Genomic DNA, 21323 nt, shown 5'->3' on the forward strand with positions numbered 1-21323 from the left:
ATATATATATATATATATATATATATATATACAGTATATATATACAATATATATATATATATATATATATATATATATATATATATACAGTATATATATATATATATATATATATATATATATATATATATATATATATATATATATATATATTGTATATATACTGTATATATATATATACAGTATATATATACAATATATATATATATATATATATATATATATATATACAGTATATATATATATATATATATATATATATATATATATATAAGAATTTAAGAAGTATTACTAATACATTTACTATGTCTTGAACCTACATAAATATAAAATACATCTGCAGTGTTTTTTTCTCACATTTACACATCAATCACTGCATCGTACAGTCTGATAAACAAAACAAAATGATTTTAGCATCTAAAATGATCAGCCACGTTTAAACGCTCTGGTGGACACAGGAGCCGTTTCTCAATATGCGTTCTTGTCTATACTTGCGTTCTTGTGGACTTGTGAAACGTCATCAGTCGCGGCCCAAGTACTGTTCCAATTCAAAGTTCGCATCAAGCCCAAGTTCACATAAAATCCCCGGATGTGTTCTTGATCCGCCCATTTTATCGAGGATGCATCAGAGGAGACTTGTGTGGACTTATGACAGCGAAGTTTCCCATAATGCATTTCGCGACAGGAGTTCGTTCTTCCGAGTCTGAACTTGCAAGTTCGAACTACGAAGGACACAAGTCCGAGTTTGGCGTACTCTGTATTGAGAAACGGCTCGGGTCTTACTAATGTAACCTATTGTAAACTCTATATGGCCCAAAGACATCAGTGTATATTGGTTTTTATCTGTAAATCAATAAACTACACAAATGGTTAGATAGTTCTGTGTCCTTAATAGCAGTGAAATGTAAAGAGAGATGTATAAATACAGCAACTATTCTTCCACCTCTAATAGACCTGCAGAAATGGCTAATCTGCACTGAAGCTGCCATCTAAGTTTCATTCAAAATCATAACATTTATGTTCTTTGTCACTAAAAAGCTGACAGCAATCCAGTGAGGATGTCAGAGAAAGGGAAAGTGTGTGTGCTGAGAGGAGCTGTGGTGTTTCTGGAGGTTAAAATATGTTTTGACGTTCCTGGCTGTTTTCCAGAAGGATGTCCTTTGGTGAGGGCTTTTTGGGTTTTATTATTGTCCTTGTGGGATGTGTCATTTGAATTCCATCCAGGTGCTTATGTGATGTCCTGCGGTCCTTTAAGCACTGTCTTTGTGAATGTGTGCCATTCAGAAGTGGATTGGCTCATCCTGATGATAGATAATGGAGGGAGAAAAGGACAGTTCAAAAGAGAAGAGAAAAGATTGTCAACAAAGTTCAGTCCTCTCCTCTCATGTTGTAGGTTTACAGCCATGCAGTTTTACATCAAGTAACATATTTGTTTCTCAGGCTAAGAGTGATAACTGACAAAATTGTGTTAATTCAGTACTGTTTAAAAAGCATCTTCGAGTGAGTCCTCAAAGCTGGTTAATAAAATGGCAAGAAGATATTTTTTAGAAGTTCAAGGCAAAACATGATAAGTGCATTAAAGATGCAAAAGCCGCTCAATCCCAGACATTCAGAAATACCTGTAACATAACTGTTTGTTGCAAAATTCATTAAATGCCACATCAGTTTTTCAGCAAAGTCCTCTACTTGCACAAAAGATGAACAGGGTTCCCACGGGTCCTCAAAAGTTTGCGAATCTGGGGGGAAAAATTCAAGGCCCTGGGAAGTTTTTGAAAATATACATACATAGATACAGGTCATTGAAAGTGCTTGAATCTATTTTATTCAAGACGTTTTCTGAAAAAAAAAAAACATATTATTTCCTGTGTAGTGTAGGATAATATCATAATAATTCTAGACTTTTTAAGCACATGTGCTAAACTGTTCGCTTTAAATGCTTATATCTTCTGTATGCGAGTGTTGATTCTAACCAAAATGCTTTTTTGCAAAGTTGTGTTTGACACATGAAAACGTCTCGGGTTACGTATGTAACTGTTGTTCCCTTAGAAGGGAACCAGAGGCTGCGTGTCCCTTGCCATACTTGCTGCATCCCTGTAACGCCATCTTTGGCATTATTTCAAATAGCGATATACTTCCTGGTTCCCTCGTCATCCTGTCTTTGTCGTTAAGCCTCACCATTGGTTGAATTTAATACTCACATTCAGACGCATTAACCCCTGGAGGCGTCCCCAAAGTGTTACCGCAGTGACAATACTGTATATTACTGAATATATTAGGATATTGACCATTTTTTTTAGCCTTTTTCATATATTCAGAAAGGAGAGTGAAGAGTAACTGGAGAGAGATGGGGTGGGATTGGGGATCAAGAATTATGCTAACATCAATAATTATGTCCCCATTTTTTTATTAAAATAGCGGATAAGCAAATAAGGATTAATTATCAGAAAGTGACGTCCTGCTGTAAATGTTGCTGCTGTTCTCCCTGTTGAACAATTACAGACTCCATATCCGATTCTGGATCATATATGTATGACTGTATCTGACTGTAAGCCATAGTTATTTAAAAAAAGTTTTAAGTTTTATTTACATCGATGTCACAGCTGTTGGATTACTGGATTACTAGCCAATGGCTGCGCATACTCGTAACTTTTTAGCTCCGACCAGCATACACCTTCGTCTTTTTCCGGGGGAAAAAACGGAAAGGCTGTTCTGTCTTTTATAAATCTGACAACACAAAAAACTCTTTGGGCAGGGATGAAATTCTGCTCTATAGGTAACCAAGATTAACATGAGATTGGCAGAAACAGTGTGTGTTATGTTATCTTTAATATAGCCTGTCATTAAGAACTAGATTACCAAGACTAACTGGTATTTTAGCTGAAAAGGTCCATGGCAAAGATCTGCTGCACTCTTGTGTTAATTTTTTAATCTTTTGTGTTAAACTTTTAACACATGTGTAATTTTAACACATCATGGGCTCTATCATACACCTTGCGCAATGCAGCGCAATGCGCAACGTAAGTGTCTTTTACTAGTTTCAACCCGACGCAATGATAATTTTCACGTTTAGCGTCACATTGTATAAATAGCAAGTGCAAGTGTGTTCTAAGAGTGTGTTTGTTCCCGCAGGATGACAATCCACAAGTCACTTTGAACTTCAAGTCTGTTACAGTTTGAGCAGCTTGTGGAGTCAAAAGGAGACATTTCTCGGTCTTAGTAGCCAACTGTGTTCCATTTTAGGATTGTAAACTGATTATGATATTAGGAAGCTGGTAGACCGCTTTGACAAAAATATTAGGGTAGACACTTGTTAAAAAATATTCCAGTTTGAATGTTTTTGGTTTGAGTGTGGAGGCCAAATTGTTTTGTCTGAGCACTGTGCTGAACTGCCGATATTAAAATGAGAAGAAAAACTCAAAAGTGCAAAGCACAGTGTGTAAGTTAAAGCATAAACCAAAATATTCCAGTCTGCAGGCAGTCAGAGGACGACATGTTCCTTGCCAAAGGAAATAAATCCTTGGACTTTGGTGGACGTTGCCTTATTAACCAAAAGACGGTCCGGGGGGGAAATAAGTAAATAAATATGCACTCTTTGATAGCCTGTGTATGCACCTGTCTGCATTGTGTGCTTTAGCGGCTGGTTAACAAAAAGAGTTATTCAAAGGTATCGGCCCTGGTATCTCTGCAAACACACACACAACAGATTAGCAACATTAATTACAGCATGCAAATAGCGCTGATTTTTGTGAATAAATCACAATTCTAATTTTTTGCACTAAAAGGAACATTGACTACTGTAAGAGCACAGGTTGTGGATATTGGATCGCAGCTGCAGGTTTTTGCACCTGCGCTGAAATGTTGAGCATAAACCTGGCATGTGTGTTTGGTGAATTCGCTCTTCAGTGTTTTCTAGGAAAACTGTAGTTTTATCTCGCACAGTTTTTCAAATCGACTGTTCAATATAGAGTATTGCTTTATTGTCATGCCATGGGTAGATGGGGGTCGGTCATGGGGAAAAGTCATTTAACAGAGGTTCTCAGCTGGGACTAAGCCCTCTCAGAAAGATGAGTGCAGAGGAGAGGGTGGTTTCTTTCAGGTACGATAAGTGTTCTTTGCTTGGATACGCATCAGTTATCTTTCTTCCTCTTTTAGTGTAGTGCTTTCTCATCTTGAATAAACCCATGCTTATTTTAAATTTGTTTTCTCTTCTACCTTCGGTTAACATGCTGTGTACTTGATTATTCATAGTGTTATTATTTATTCAGTTGAATTCAATGAATATTCCAACATTAGATGTATGCCTAAAATGACATGTTATACTGAAAACAAAATATCAAAAGAGATAGTAGTATCAAAAATGTTAAACCACCATCAAATGTGAAGTCAAACATCAACTGAAATGTGTGTGTAAGATCATACTTTTACTCAGAACATCTGCTAAAGAATTTTGGTAGCTTTTTTACAGTGATTTACTAAAGGTAATTACTTTGTAACTTTGTATACTTAGGATGTACCAGCCCTGAACCCCTAACCCTAAACCATATTTAGTACATGTAGTTGCCTTAGTTGCTTTAGTTTTTTTTGTACACTAGTTTTGTAAAATAGTGCAAATGGATTTTATGAGATTCTGGCTAACTTGTAAAAGTATTAAAGGGGACATATCATGAAAATCGGACTTTTTCCACATTTAAGTGCTATATTTTGGTCCCCAGTGCTTCTATCAACCTAGAAAATGTGAAAAAGAACAACCCAGTAACTTAGTGTTGGTAAAACATTCTCTGCAAGCATGTGAAAAAATAGGTCATTGAAATGTGTCTCCCTTGTGATGTCAGAAGGGGATAATACCGCCCCTTAATCTGCACTATCCAACCACTACACTGCGATTTAGTGCAGAGATGAGCTCATTTGCGTTTTAAGGGACACACCCAAAACAGTATATTTTTGCTCACACATACAAAGTGGCAATTTTAATATCCTATAATAAATTATCTATATTGTATTTTGAGGTAAAACTTCACATACTTACTCTGAGGACACCAAAGATTTATTTGACATCTTAAAAAAAATGAAATTTTTGAGTGAAATCTCTCCTTTAAAGCTTTTCTTGCCAGAGCTCAACCCTGTTGCAGATGTGTCTGTTATTGTCTCCTGTCCCTCAGAGCCAATTTTGTAAAATTGTAAAATTGTCTTTTGTCTATCTGGGATGAGAATTTAGGACTTAAGGATGTAGTGTTACAGTCTCTGCAGGGGGAACTCTGTAAATCTGTAGTTCCTCTTAGCCAGAACAGGTGTATTCTCATCTATGTTGTGTCTCATTATTGGAGGCACTAAATGGGTGTCTGCTAATAGGGCGTACTTGTGTCATTTTCACGGTGCTTTCACATCTCTAGTTTGGTTCATTTGGTCTTTACCAAGGACTAGGGCTGCACGATTTGGGTAATTTTTCCCATTGCGGTTATTGCTGCTAATATTGCGATGTGCGATTGCGATTATACTAAATGGTATCATGAGTCAACTTGATGGGTTTTAAGGAAAATCCACACACAGTTTAGCTAAAATGTGTATTTGTAAAACTAGATATGTTTTCGTATTGCCACGTGATGTAGCAACTGCTCAGTGTCAGTAATCCTAAATCCAAAATACCGCCATACAACAGACATAGTTTTTTTTTTTGCTACCAGATCACTGTCAACCTCCTCTGCATCCATCTTCGCTCTGGTATAAGTGACGACGCACACCACACATGTGCATGCCACACGGTGCACTGCCTTTTTTGTTCGTTTTAATTTCTTTTTTTAAACAGCAAGGAAAATCATCAAACTGTTATCAGAAAGTTTGTGTTAACAAGTCCTCACATTTATTTATTTAATATAATTGCAACATTTTGCTGTCATATAATTGCACAGGCTGACATTGCAATTGCGATTGCGATGCGATTAATTGTGCAGCACTACCAAGGACTAAAAATTATACATTGTAGCATTCTTAGCCATTTTGGTTCCTTTTCACACCACACTTTTGGTTTTTCTTCTCTATGTGGAACTCAATAGGCTTTATGCTGCACTACTTCCTGAACTTCAGCCAGCTCCTTGTTTCCTGTCTGCCATTATTGGACAAACGGATTAATCCAGGTGTGCCTGACCTCCGTAGTCACAAACAAACGGATTAATCCAGGTGTGCCTGATCTCAGTAGTCACAAACAAACTGATTAATCCAGGTGTGCCTGACCTCAGTAGTCACAACAACAATAATCAGACATACCTGGATTAATCGCTTTGTCCAATAATGCCAGACAGGAAACAAGTGCTGCGTCCGAAACTGCCTACTTCATACTATATAGTACGCGAAAGCAGTAGGCAAGGAGTATGTCCGAATACATAGTATTCGAAAAACGGTATGCGAAAAGTACCCGGATGACCTACTACTTCCGGTTAGATTTTGCAGTGTGCATACGATGGACACTTCACTATCCCATGATGCCCCTGGAGAGGAGTTATCCAACGAAGAAGACGATGCGTAGGCTGTTTTCGCGCTGGAATGACATGACGTGATGTCACGTGATGTAGCAACATGGCGGATGTAGTACGTCCGAATTTCATTCATACTACCAAGATTCATACTATACAGTACCTACTGTTTTTACGGCAAGTAGGTACTTCATCTTATTCAGTACCTACTGTACAGTATGCGGTTTCGGATGCAGCCAAGGAGCTGGCTGAAGTTCAGGAAGTAGTGCAGCTGGGCATAAAGCTTATTGCATATAGTAAAGAGCTAAATAGTTTTTTTTGTTGTTTTGGCTATGCATTATTTACTTTCCAAACCACTTTTCCCTATGTTCTTAATAGACTTTAAGGAAATTATATCTCTGATAACGCTCAAGTCATATTGGTTGTTTGTATAGCTTTTCACACAGTGCTGCTCATTTAAAAGCAGCCTTGAACATTACAGTGTACATACAGTATGCATTACAACATAGCATGTGACTAAAAATCTAATGTGAAAAAGGCAAATGTCATCCACACTGTACTAACAGATGTTGCAAATGAAATTTTTGTTAAGGAAATTACTCATTTCGATATATTTTTTGGCATCTCACATGTATGCACAACCAGTATCAATCAGATAAACATTTGAATTTAATTGTTTGTATAAATGTTGTTGCCATAAGTCCCATATGTCATACATTTATCATTTTGGTGGTCTCTGGTAATTGTATCAAATTTGAAGGTTTTTTAAAGAAAGACAGCCAAGGTCTCTAATTAGTTTACGTATTTGCAGGTATTTGTAAAAAATATGTTTTGCCAGTTACAAATGCATCCTCTATTTTAGAGTCCTCTCTCTAAAAGGCTGTTTCAAAGAATTTTTGCACAAACCTTCAGGGAAAAAAAGAAATATTTTCTTTTAATGATGTTATATTATTGTTTATATAAAAATGTTTGTTGGACCAGTTGTTTTTCTTTTTCAAACATTGGTTTGATTTTGTTAAAGTAAATTAAAAACCTATAGTTGTCAGATAGCTAAAGCAAGTAGTCTTTGCAATGTGGTAAGTGTATGTCCTGTAGGGTTAGTTGTTTTTACAAATGTCTTGTCTGACAGTGAAATGAAGCAGCTCTGTGTCTTTTTTCTTCATCAAGGGCATTGGCCATGAAGAATCAAACCTGAAGTTACTGCTGGCAATATCTCTATTTGCCGCTGTATAAAAGCTTGAGTTCAAATTTGAGGACTGGAGTCTGCTGTTGTGTGACAAAATTGTGCCTCTAGTTTTGACTTAGTCTCTCTCTCTTTCTGTCTCCCTCTTTCTTTAAATTTTAAGGACATTCTCAATAACCTTGAGAATGTGGAGTCATGTGATCTGGAGGAAGATGACCTCATGCTGGATTTGGACCTGTCCGAAGATGCATCCTTACGTAGCGGTAGGTGGGGGCCAAAAGTAATCACTTGGCCTATAAGAATATAACATGCATTACTTGAAATCTTTATTATCTATATAGCATATCGTCGCTGCCCGAACTCACGCATGTCCAAAACGGTTACTTTTCAGGAAGTGAAAAAAACACCGTATATCAAAAGCAGTTGAATGTAGCGTTGTCATACTTGGTACGGCATATTTACATGTAACCATATTCTTGCCAATGTAATGATATAATCCACATTTGACCAAAATTGAGTTTAAATGGACATGCGTGCATATTTTACAGTAACTTTGATCTATACGCGTTCTTCCGATCATTAATTAGAATGCCCAAGTCGCGTTTCGTATTGACAGATGAATACGCTCAGTTCATTAGTTAAATACGCTTACTTTATTTAATATTAATTATACATTTATTAAATGTCTCTTGCAAACTATGAAGGGACAATGAATCAATACACTGACATGGTAATGCTACACAGCAGGGGCGTCAGTTTGTGTTGAAAAGTGGTGGGGACAAAAGATCAGATAAAAACATTACTGCAGGACAGGAAAAATATTGAATAACGGCGCATCAAAAATGGGCATAGCGTAGGCTAGTCAACAACAAGAAAATACTCAGCATAAAACCCTCAACAATGTCGACTGCACACATGCAACAGTCCCTGCAACACCAGCTCAACCGAACAGTGCCAAAGCACCATAGCGTAGAAAACAGCAGCGCTTTTAGTCAATGATTACAATGAATTTCATTACACATGTACAAGAAAACACACCATAAAAATACAACGCAACATATGTGACACTAGACCACAAAACCAGTCTTAAGCATCGCTTGATTTTTCAGAACAGTTTAACCAAATGCTTTCAAAAAGTGGTGGGGACATCCCCAGGGTAAATAACACCAATGCTAGACAGATACTTTGTTTGCACAGTCCTACCGTAATTAAGTCACTCCTAGATGTTAGTCTGGCATCCGGGGGAAACGTTTACCTCGAAGGAAAGTCATTGTCATGTTTATTCGGCTATATCCAGTGCTGAGGTTCGATGAAACTTTACGAGACCGGCGAGATGCTTCACAGGCGGAAGATATGCGGCGTGATTGACAGCTTTGACACCAAACGGGTATACGTGAAAATCAGATGACATGATTTCACACGTTTTCATTGGCCATTTAGGTATGTGAGGCATACTGTATATGGAAATGAACCTGGACATTCAATCTGTCGAAAAATCTCAAAATCGGCAAAATGAACATACGTGATTTTCATCGGACAGCGACGATATACTAGTTATATAAACCTAGTACTCATGTCACTACTTTTTTATTGTTTACAATGAAAAACGCACACAACAAAACTGGATAATTATACAACAGCATCACTTTAATAAAATAGATAAAACCAACTGCATGCCGAACACAGGGCTTGTGTAATAAAAAGAGAAAATTAATGCGTACCCACCAAGCTGTTAAGTGGGATGCACAACAATGTTTGTTTACTGTGTGCATGGAAGTTAAGTACCGGAATTCCTCAAATAAAAGCCGTTATTCAAAAAACGCCGGGCCTCTGATAGTGGCCGTGGGCGTGGTCATCGCGGACAAATAAAGGCCGGTTGGGACATTTGGGGCAGATGAGCCATTTGGGGCATAATTGGGCAGTTGGGGCAGAATGGGGCAGATGAGGCATTTGGGGCAGAATTGGGCAGTTGGGGCATTTGGGGCAGAATTGGGTGAGTTGGGGCATTTAGGGTAGTTGGGGTATTTGGGGCAGAATTGGGCAGATGGGGCAGTTTGGGTATTTAGGGCAGTTGGGGCAGAATTGGGCATTTGTGGCAGAATGGGGCATTTGGGGCAGTCAGGGCATTTGGGGCAGAATTGGGTAGTAGGGGCAGATGGGGCATTTAGGGTAGTTGGGGTATTTAGGGCAATATCAAAATGAAGTCAAAATAAAATATGACTGAATCAAGTTTTATTATAAGTTTTGTTTGGTTATCATACAGTTTGTTAATGTAGAGATTACAAAACTAAAATGGAAAAATGTAGGGCCCATCAGGACTGCCTATGCATAGGGCCTGGGACCTTGTGCCACGCCCCTGAATGTACATAACAGTTTATAAAACAAAACAAAACACACTGACACTTTCTATTAAGCCTGTGATTATAAAGCATTGCACTCTTTAAAATAAAGGGCTTTAAATGTTTTAAATGAGACTTTCAACCAGCATAACTAAAAATGTTTTTTGGATCAAATCAGCTACCCTGCCTTTAAGTCAGTATTAAAGCAAAAATTTGTACAGGATGTTCTTAACATTATGTGGGATGATTGTGTGTAAAAAAAGAGCAAATCACTAAAAATTGATTTTGATAGACCTGGTCACATTTGAGTGTTTTTGTGAGACTAATGTTAATGTTAACTAATGCTAAAACTTATTGATTGGACAAGGCCATTATGCAAGCATTATAATGTTAATTCTGCTATAATGCATTATAAATGCAGGCTTCATAGAAAGTGCTACCATACATCATTGCATTGAATCGTATTTTTTTCTTTTCTGTTAATCTGCTTTAAATATGTGTGTGCCGGGAAAGTGAGTAATTTAGATTTGTCCTCAGAGCTGTGCTTCCAGATGTCATTTAGTGAGCGTGGTTCACAGTTGTTTCTCGTCTCTTTACTGCATGGAGCTGCTGTTTGTGTGTAGTATGGTAATGCTTAGCACGTCTGAGGGTTTTCATTTTATTTTGCTATTAGACTCGCGGTGCATCTGAGTAGCTGTTCAATTTTACTGAAGATAAGAGTGCTGCATATCAGTACCATCGTACCGATCTCCTGATGTCTCGCTATGAGAGAGAATGAGCTATTTAATGTCATTCTGTGGTTTGAGATGAGTTTTACACTTCACGCAGAGTTATAAGCTTTTATTCGTTCCAATGTCTTATTCGTTCTACACTTAATGTAGAAATATAAATGCTGAATAGAGACCCAAGAATTGTTCTGTCTCCAGAGGGGTGAAAATGTTCATGTTTTGCAATTATTTTCTCATACAGATATTTATGTATCAAACTGCAAGGCTAATCCCACATATTGTACTTTAGCATGTAACTCATCCCACCTTGTTTGTTGAAAAAACGTGTGCAAGTGTCATAAGTGATTCGATGTATGATTTTTATAGGGCAGATTATAATATGAGAGAAAAAGTCACATAAATAACCACAACCCACACCCACAACCCCCTAGTAGCAATGAATTTTGCAAAGGCAAACACAAATGATATTTTCTTCGGTTAAAAGGTGAAAAACAAGTTCTTGACATTCTTGTGGCAGACACTGATGGGTTGTCACCATATGAAGGCTCTGAGAAAGTAGGCCATCCAAACCAGAGGAGGAGACAACATCAGCGCTGGACCAGACTTAATCAGCTCAGCTGTGAAAGCAGGTAACGTTTTTATCTATGCATTATGTCATTTGGTCAGATTGTTGCAAATATAATGTCAGTGTTTGTCATGCTACAAAGTATATTCTTAGATTGTGTGGCATTACGTTTCATGCACCGTTGATTATGCAAGCTTTTTGGACCATACATCATTTGATCAGGCATGAAATGAACAACTTTAATGTGATGCATGCAAGTATTTTCATGTGATACCATGGTTTACCTGCAGATAACAGCACTGCACGTAGGCTTACGACCTGTGTGATGACTATCAGCAAGTCAGCTAAAGTGCATATCAGTGTCCGGTTAAAATGTACATTGACAACTTTGTAAAAGCAGCGATCCATCTTTGGTGTTGCCTATAGCAACAGCAGCGCGTCAGGCACGCTTCTGGTATGTACAGACACAGAAAACGCGACGCAGCCGCCACGCAACTGCCACGCAACAGATACGCCACGCAGCCGGTGTGAATCGGCCCTAAGGAATTGTTGCATTGTGTTAAAGGGACACTCCACTTTTTTTGAAAATATGCTCATTTTGCGCTCAAAAATAACCAAAGAGTTTCCATATTATTCCTATGTAAACTGGACTCTTCTGTAGTTACATTGTGTACTAAGACCAACAGAAAAATCTAGGTACACAGCGCCTGAAAGTAGTCCCCTTGGTAACTTTCAATAGCAGGGGACTATTTTCAGGCACTGCATAATATCATTGCGCCTCCTGCAGCCATGTTACAGCAGCAAAGTCCTTGATTATTACGCCAGAACGAGAGTATAGTTCTAGCCATATCTGCCTAGAAAATCGCAACTTTTAATTTTCTGTCGGTCTTAGTACACGATGTAACTACAAAAGAGTTTACATAGGAAAAATATGGAAACTCTTTGGTTATTTTTGAGCGCAATGCTAACGGTCTAATCAGATTCAATGGATTATGCTAAGCTATGCTAAAAGTGGTACTGCCAGACCCGAAGATCAGCTGAATGGATTCCAAAACGGTAAAAAAATCAAATGTTTAACTCTAGGGGAGCTGGAAAATGAGTTTATTTTCAAAAAAGTGGAGTGCCCCTTTAAGGGAAAAGTAAAACATTTGATGCTTCGCAACAAACAACCAATCACAAACCTTGCAAGTCTCATGACAAGCTGTGTGTACAATAACGTTTTCCGGGGACAATCCCATGTTTTTGGTGTTCGGTTCTCCGTAAACCCACAACAACAAAAAGAGAAAAACATTCAAAAGGGTTTTGTTCCCGATTGTAAATTCATAGACAATAACAAATAAGATGTCAATGATATTTTAACCATTGAATTAGGACATTTTCCTACTTGAAAGGAAAAATCTGGTCACCTTAGTGTTCAGTCACAGAAACTATGTACGCTACGTACGCAGTCATTGCTTTATTTAAGGGAAAAGTGAAAATTCTGTTCAAGGTGATGGAATGTACCTGAAAGTGACGTATTTGCCAATGTATGATAACCCAAACTTGGAATGTGAACTCTGCATTTAACCCATTCAGTGAGTGATGAACACACACACACGGGACAGTGGGCAGCTATCACTGCAATGCCTAGGGAGCAATGGGGGACAGGTTCCTTGCTTCTTCTTCAAGGGCACCTCAGTCGCTGCCTGCCAGCCTTGAGACTTGAACCGGCAACATTCGTCTTCGGTGAACGCTAGCCTTCATATGCCATCCTGTTCTCTCACTTCAATAAACTCAACCTCTCTCCTGACACTTCTACTGTGTCTGTGTTCTTCAGAAAGGCACCTCCTCAACAGACCCTCATGCCAGACTCTGGGAGACTCTGTGAAACATGGCTTTGTTTAGACAGCTCGTCATTTTTTGACCTTTCTAAAGCTTTATTTCACAGGTTGAGGCCTCTGGCTGACCTGGTAGATGTTTTCTGATCTCTTTCTCTCTGCCTGGCCTGCAGAAGTGACATTTTGCAGTCGTTTGACGGGTGTCAGGGAGAGGGCTTGGAGAGGTCGGGGTCGGACCATGCGACGCTGGATGAGTTGACGCTGACCCACATGGCTCAGGACTGCTCCTCTGTCAAAGTACAGCTGCTTCAGTTAAAGACACTGCTTCAGGTTAGACCCATACACATGCTGTGCAAGTATAACCTTTTTTGGCTGTTGTCTGTGTTGCCTTAATATTAATACACTGTCAGAAAGATGGTCAACAAATGGAACTGTACCATTTAGGTACATATATGAATACATTTGGTACCAAGATGACCTTTAAGATACTAATAAGGTTTGTACCTCTGAGGTACTAATAAGAACTTTGTGAGGTGGTTTCCCAGACAGATTAGCTTAAACCAGGGCTAGATCTTAAGAAACATGCCTTACTAAAAACTTTACATGTGTTCATTTTGAGGCGAAACAAAGGGCACTGATGTATTTTAAGATATGTCAGTGCAAGTTGTTTTCAGTTTGGACAGCTCTTACATGTATTTTAGTCTAGGACTAGTCTAATCCCTGTAGGTGGTGTAGCTCTGTTAAGCGACTTTTGCCGACTTCATCTGGACCAGACAGCTTGGCAGTCATTTGGTACGAGGAATGAGGCCAGTTGTGCTTGAGATCAGTGGCACAAATGAAAAAACAATGTCTTCGATTAAAAACTTAACCATTAGTTATTGTTTAGCTCACATTTTCGCACAAACTTTGTTGAACATTTAAAGTGGAGGCAAGTAAACTTTACCAGTTTAGTTTGTATAAAAACTTTTCTTGGTGTGTTGCAGTGTTTTCCTAATTTATTTGATTGTCTACTTTTCATTTTCTTCACATTTATCTGTCAACGGCAGTTGACTTTGCTCGAGACCTCAACAGGTTTTCAATTTTGCTACAAAATCACTCTCTTCTAGTGTAATGCGGCCCTTTTGATTTATGAAGCTCGGGCGAGTTGTGTCTTTCCTTCACTGCTCGCACGTTTTCCATCACTTTTCTGAATAGCACAAATAATATCGACTTGCTTCTCCAGAATGACTGCTGCTTTGTGCGTCACATTGAGAGATGCAATTTTCACGCAAGACTAACAAATAAACAACGGCAAAAAAAATGAAAACATTTATTCTTCTTTGCTGTCGAAATATCAATATCAGTGATTACAGTAAGTGTATACGGCGAGAATGAAAAACACCTTTTAGGACTATTGTCTTTTTTGACGGCACTTGTGGATGGATGTGAGACATGGTAATGGTGTTATTAAGTAAGCATTTGTTGGTTTTCTGTCGTGTTCTTGAAGAATTAAACAAGATGGCAAGAACCTGTTAAAATCAATAACGTTTTTGTAAAAGACACATTTATTTATGTGTTCCAACAAAAACATTAAGTTCCAAACTGTTCACAAATAAACTTGTTAAGGTTGTTACAAAGTACATTTGATAAAAATTGAAATTAAATAAAATGATAAAATACTGTCTCTTATCCCATCATTGGTGTCGTTAGGCCATTTTTAGAGGGGGCTTTATCCCCCCAAAATTCTTCTTTATCCCCCGAAAAATGTTGCTATGTTAGCTCCATAAAATGTGCACAGATTTGTGATCGCTTCAGTCCTCTAAAATTTCATAAGAAAACAGTAGCAGGACAAACTTCGGCTCTTCCCTTTTAGTCCGCGACTTGTTCAGCCCATTTATGCAATACAGTGTATTACTCCCATAAGGTGACGGAGCTAGAGGGGGGTCCATATTTCCAAATTTAATGCGCTACGTATACACCCTTCATTTCCCATTAATTGATATGTTTATTTCAATGTGTGGCAGCACAGCACAATATTAAAAACAAATATTTAGAAAATATTAAGATACGTTGCAAATTGTACACAATGATTTTATCATAGGTTGGAAGAGGGTGCATTTTGTTTCTATGGACTGTATAAAATCTATACTTATAGATTTGGCTTTCTTTTTCTCTTTATACTGTTTTACAACAAGACTCAATGCCAGGTTTTTATTCTTGAAGTGATCTTTTTACTGTATGATGATGATGAGTTCTGTGTTGGACTGGACTGCCGACGTAAACTTGAAAACACGATGCACATCGTGTGCGCGGCTTGCACAGAGCTAAATGAGGTCATGTTCACGTTTTCTTTTTTGGTTTATGGACAAATACACATAATAGCTGTCAAAATAGCTGTCTTAGTGAGAATCATAGTAAACAATTGATTATCTTAGCCGAAGGTAAATATTGCATTCGGTCTTATAGTATTTACTTCTTGAAGTCTCTGCCATTAAAGTTACAGAAGCTAAATAAGAAAAGAAGAAGTGAAAATCACTCACTGCTATTACTGGCTTACTGTAATTTTGTAACCAAGATGAATCCATATTTATTTTAAATAAGCTAAATTAGTTTTTCCCAAAAATCCTTAGTGTTAAGTTTAAGGTTTAGCGTGGAGTTTAGATTTCATAAAAAAACTTTTACGAAAGTTACTACAGTTAACATGATGTCTTTTGTTTCATTAACAAACAGTAAATCAGATGTGAGAAATAGAAAAGTTTTAAACATTGCATTGTTTACATCTGTGCCAGTAATGCATGCAGTCATTTCAGTATAGGATTATTTATCTAATGTGTGGTAATATGAAGTAAACAGCAATAATGAGATTCATTCATGCTTTTTATGAACTAATGACCCTGTAAAGTAGCCTTGGCCACCCCATCTAATTCTAGCTCTGCCACTGTTCGTATATAGGCCTAACCTAACACTGTATTCAAAATATTTTTTATTTTATGTATTATTATTTTTATTATACACTCATTGGAGGGCTGAGCTCCCTTAAAATCCCAGTGACCCCCTAACATTTGCTCTGTTTTAAAAAGTCCACTAAAATGCAAAAGAGCCAAAATAAATATTGGTGCTGCTGAAGAACATAAGGTATAATTGATGACATGTCATTGAATTCTTTTAAAATAATTATTTTTGAATAATTCAACACACGAGTTTTAATTATTCCGATTATTTCAGGGTTACCACTCCATGGGCACAGTCTTAAAGGGCGTGTCCGAATCCACTTTTGCTAATTTAACGACGGGAAAAATGGTTTGTGCGCACAGTCTAAAAGGGTTGTTACTATTCTCCTAATGACTAATAGGTGTGTTTTGGGCATAACTTGCAATAAACCAATAAGCAGGGTTCTCACGGGTTCTTGAAATCCTTGAAAGTTTGTGAATCTGGGGGAAAAATTCAAGGCCCCAGGAAGTTTTTGAAAATATTCATACATAAATACAGGTCATTGAAAGTGATTGAATCTATTTTATGCAAGAGGTTTTCTGGAAAAAAATCCATATTATTCCCTGTGTAGTGTAGGATAATATCATTAAAAAAAAATGTAAGCACACGTGCTAAACAATTTGCTTTATATGCTTATATCTTCTGTATGCGAAATGTTGATTCATACCAAAATGCTTTTTTGCATAGTTGTGTTTGACACATGAAAATGTCTCGGGTTATGTATGTAACTGTTGTTCCCTGAGAAGGGAACAAGACACTGCGTCTCCCTTGCCATACTTCCGGCGTCCCTGTAACGCCGTCTTTGGCAATATTTCAGATAGTGATATACCTCCTGGCTCCTGCGTCACCCTGTCTTTGTCGTTAAATCTCACCATTGGTTGAATTTGATATGCACATTCAGACAAACTTACCCCTGGAGGCGTCCCCAAAGTGTCACCGCAGTGACGCTGCGCGAGTTCCCTCAAAAGGGAACTGTAACAATGTATCTTAAAAGGAAATACGATGTAACCTTGCTCTCACCTCAAATTTGTCCCCACATTTAGTCCTTGAATTTGAGGGTATTGGACCTGGAAAGTCCTTGAAAGGACCTTGAATTTGAAGTTAACTAAAGTGTGGGAACCCTGAATAAGAGTCTTGTCTCCCATCCCATTTAACCCTCAATCGGTCCTTGGGGTCAATATGACCCCAAACGACATTTCATTGGTTAACAAAAAAGGTTCCCTTCATCTCAGAGATGTAAAACTTTGTGACTTTTCCTAAATAATCTATCTTTACATGCACAAAAAAACTGGGCTTGATTCAGTTGTTCTAAAGGTATGTAAAACATTTTTTTATCAATCTGTCCCTTGGGGTCAATATGACCCCAATTGAAAGTGAATGGGAAATGCAAAAAAATGTACTTTTTTTCCATTTGTCAAAAAATAAATATCAATAAATCCAGCATAAATCTGAAAATTTTGACACAGAAATGAAGGCCTGGTACTTGTGCACAAATGTAATGCAAAAAACACATGCTCACACAAACACACACAAATACACACACACACAAACACACACAGGTGTGACTGCCACAGAGAGCATTTGTGTGGAATTTGGCAAATAAAATCAGTCACAAATGCAGAAAATAACACACAAAGGGGTGTGACAATGCACACACATGTACACTCACAAACACGCTCACACACGCATGCACGCACGCACGCACACACACACACACACACACACACACACACACACACACACACACACACACATGCTCTTTCTCTCTCCTTCTCATGCACACTCTCTCACACATTCTCTCTCTCTCTCTCACACACACACACACACACACACACACATGCGCGTACACACACACACACACACACACACACACAAACCCACACACACACATAGAAACCCACACACGCACACACAAACACATACAAACACACGCAGACAAACGCACACACGCATGACTACCACAGAGAGCATTTTTATAAAATTTGGCAAATAAAATCAGTCACAAATGTAGAAAAAGGATACAAAGGGGTGTAACCTAATGCACGAACATGTACACTCTCTCTCTCACACACACACAAACACACACACACAGACACACTCACATGCTCTCTCCCTCTGCCTCTCACACACATTCTCTCAAGCACACATGCTTGGCTCTCTCTCTCTCTCTCTCTCCCTCATTCTCTCTCTCTCTCTCTCTCACACACACACACACACACACACACACACGTGCGCGCACACACATGCGTGCACACGCACACACACACACAGACACACACACTTACACTCAGTCAAATTTCTATGGCATTTTGTAAAAACAGACATTTCAAAATGCATAAAAAACTATAAAAAAAATACTATTTGACATAATATTTATTTTTAATATCCTTTCTAATGTTTATATAAACATAAATTTACAAAATGTATCACAAAAGTAATGATTTGAGCAGTTGTCCATATCCAGGAAAATGAATGGGTCTCTATGGGAATCTGCCGGTCTAAATGATTTAATTCCTACACTGTAATTCTCTTATGTTTTTTTCTTAAAACCGATGCCTGAATTCAACACCCCACACCTATATTAATATCTAAAAACAATTTAAATCAAATTTAGATAATAATTTATGTGAATTTTCATAAAAATTTGATATTTTTCAGGAAAGCAAATTGTGTAGTTGAGGATTTCAGTGGTAAACAGGTACAAAACTACTTCAAATCTCTCAAAACACAGCTTTATTGTATAGATGAGAAGTAAACAAAAAAATGATATATTATTTGTATTATTGAAAATGTATATTTTTCTTACAATTATGCTTTCAATTTTGGGGTCATATAGACCCCAAGGGCCAGAAGTGTAAACAGAAAACGAGGAGCGTTTGAGGGTTAAAAGCCAGTTGCGCTCACGCCATGTCGATTCCCTATTTAGATGATACAATTTGTAAACTAAAAAACTAAGAGGAGGAAGAAATGCTTTTGTGACTAGGAATAATTTGTGCATCTCATCTAAAGCATCTATTGCTAATTCCAAAATGACACATGCAGAGAGATGCACTTGTGTTTTTATAATAAATGTTGTGTTTAATTCTGAAATATAGGTAATTTTCTATTCATCTTAGCTCAGTGTAGATTTTTGATGGGAGGGAGATATTCAAGAGCTCAGAGGAGCGTTAAGACTCCCACAGTCACACTTCAGGCTTTACAGGCTTTTGATGGGATAAAAGGATGAGTGAAATGGTGAGATGATAGAGAGATCAGAGTAGATGATGGGAAAATTCTCCTATTGGTCCATTTCTTTTTATCATTGCGCCCATGCACACTAAACTTTATAGTTTTTAGTGTGTGATGTTATAAAGAGATAGAAATCTCAAAAAGAAAACGTTTCAAAATATTTTACAGATACCATTATTGTCTGTCTGAGAGTCTGTGATTATTGAACAAACATTTTAAAAATGTAGCTTATTTGAAGCAAGATATAGATTGCCATGATGTTAAAATAATAATAATAATAATAATTCCTTACATTTATATAGCGCTTTTCTCAGTACTCAAAGTGCTTTACATACAGTATGAACGGGGGAATCTCCTCAACCACCACCAATGTGCAGCATTCACCTGGATGATGTGACGGCAGCCATATTGCGCCGGAACGCCCAACTCACACCAGCTTATTAGTGGAGAGGAGACCGAGTGAGATAGCCAATTAGTATGAGAGATGATTAGTAGGCCAATGGGCATGTTTGGCCAGGATGCCGGGGCACACCCCTACTCTTTTTCGAAGGACATCCTGGGATTTTTAATGACCACAGAGAGTTAAACCTTGGTTTAACGTCTCATCCAAAGGATGGTGCTTTATTTGACAGTATAGTGTCCCCATCACTATACTGGGGTGTTAGGACCCACACAGACCACCAGATGAGCACCCCCTGCTGGTCTCACTACTGTAACACCACCAGCAGCAACCTGGTTTTCCCAGGAGGTCTCCCATCCAAGTACTGACCAGGCTCAGCCCTGCTTAGCTTCAGTGAGCAAGCTGTCTTGGGCTACAGGGTGATATGGCTGCTAAAAATGCATGGATTCTTTGCTCTTTGTAAATGAGTTGGTAAATTTAATTTCAAATGACAATTTTAATTCAGTTTTATTTACATAGTGCATTTTTACAATTCTTCATTGTTCCAAAGCAGCTTTACATGAAATAGATACAAAGAACACGCAGAAAAGCAAAGAATAACAAAAGCATGGCAGTTGTTTCTGCTTATCTCATGTTAATCTTGAGTACCTATTGAGTAATATTACATCCTTCATATCTCCGAAGAGTCTTTAGTTTTATCAGATTTATAAAAGACAGATCAGCTCTAGCAAATGTTTACGTAAGAACCCGACCCCCTTTGGGGCGTGCCGCAGGAGGAGCGAGTCACGAGCAAGCAACACTGGATAACTTATGATTCACTACATGTTCGTGTCATTTACATTATATGCACTTACACTCCGATGTCCAACATAACACAGAAGTCTTACTTACCGCATGCAGCTCATGACCCGGTTTGGACTTTTCAATGAAATCCAGCGTTAAACAAACACACACGCAAAACTCAGCTGCTACCCCGGATAAACAAACTTTATCCATTTTTCCATAATACTGGCTTACTTCTTATATCAACACTTCTTCTTTTGTGCCATTGTTGAGACTTAATATAAAAAGATAAAAGTTGTTACATGAAGTGACTTCTAGCGTCCTTGGTTCTAGCTTTCTCAATTATTGACGTGTGGTTGTGCTTTCTGGGGAAGGTGCCCATAAAATAAATGATACATAAGGTCTGTCCATGCTAAGTAAGCTGTACCCATGTTCGGAAAAAACTTAACGAAACTTGTAAGAACCCTGGCCCACAAAAATATTCTCTGTCACATGTCCAACAGCTTTTTTTTACACATTACCTATGTGTAGCATGAGGAACCCAACTGTTAAACTGTGTTACTAAGTCAGAATGCATGAAATACTTTTACCCCCCCCCCCCACACACAAGTAGTTTTGGAGGGAATATTGGAAGTTACATGGAGTTATTGAAATCTTTTTCTTATTTAAATATTTTAATAAGTAGTAATCCATTCCAAACTATATTGTAAGCATAGTCTAGGGTGAAGTACATAAAGTTACACAATTTTGTAAATCATATAATAATGCATTAAGTAATACTCCAATGTCAAACTTAATCTTTTAATCTTGTCCAGATATTGAGTAGAAGAAGGTATTCAAAAT

At 37.8% G+C, this 21323-nt stretch overlaps 1 protein-coding gene across 6 annotated transcripts in view; it reads left to right on the forward strand.

The window, feature by feature from the left end:
* Positions 1-21323, forward strand: part of ccser2b (coiled-coil serine-rich protein 2b) — an 89175-nt gene that overhangs the window by 44930 nt on the left and 22922 nt on the right. For 5 of the 6 annotated variants that reach the window (XM_055175731.2, XM_055175735.2, XM_055175734.2 and 2 more), the window contains 3 exons: positions 7814-7913; positions 11202-11346; positions 13273-13429. In XM_055175731.2, the coding sequence (XP_055031706.2) occupies positions 7814-7913; positions 11202-11346; positions 13273-13429 (402 nt within the window). The remainder of the gene's footprint in view (positions 1-7813; positions 7914-11201; positions 11347-13272; positions 13430-21323) is intronic. The other variant, XM_055175733.2, reaches the window with a different exon arrangement.

This window comes from Misgurnus anguillicaudatus, chromosome 4 (assembly GCF_027580225.2).
Source record: "Misgurnus anguillicaudatus chromosome 4, ASM2758022v2, whole genome shotgun sequence".
Classification (NCBI taxonomy): Eukaryota; Metazoa; Chordata; class Actinopteri; order Cypriniformes; family Cobitidae; genus Misgurnus; species Misgurnus anguillicaudatus.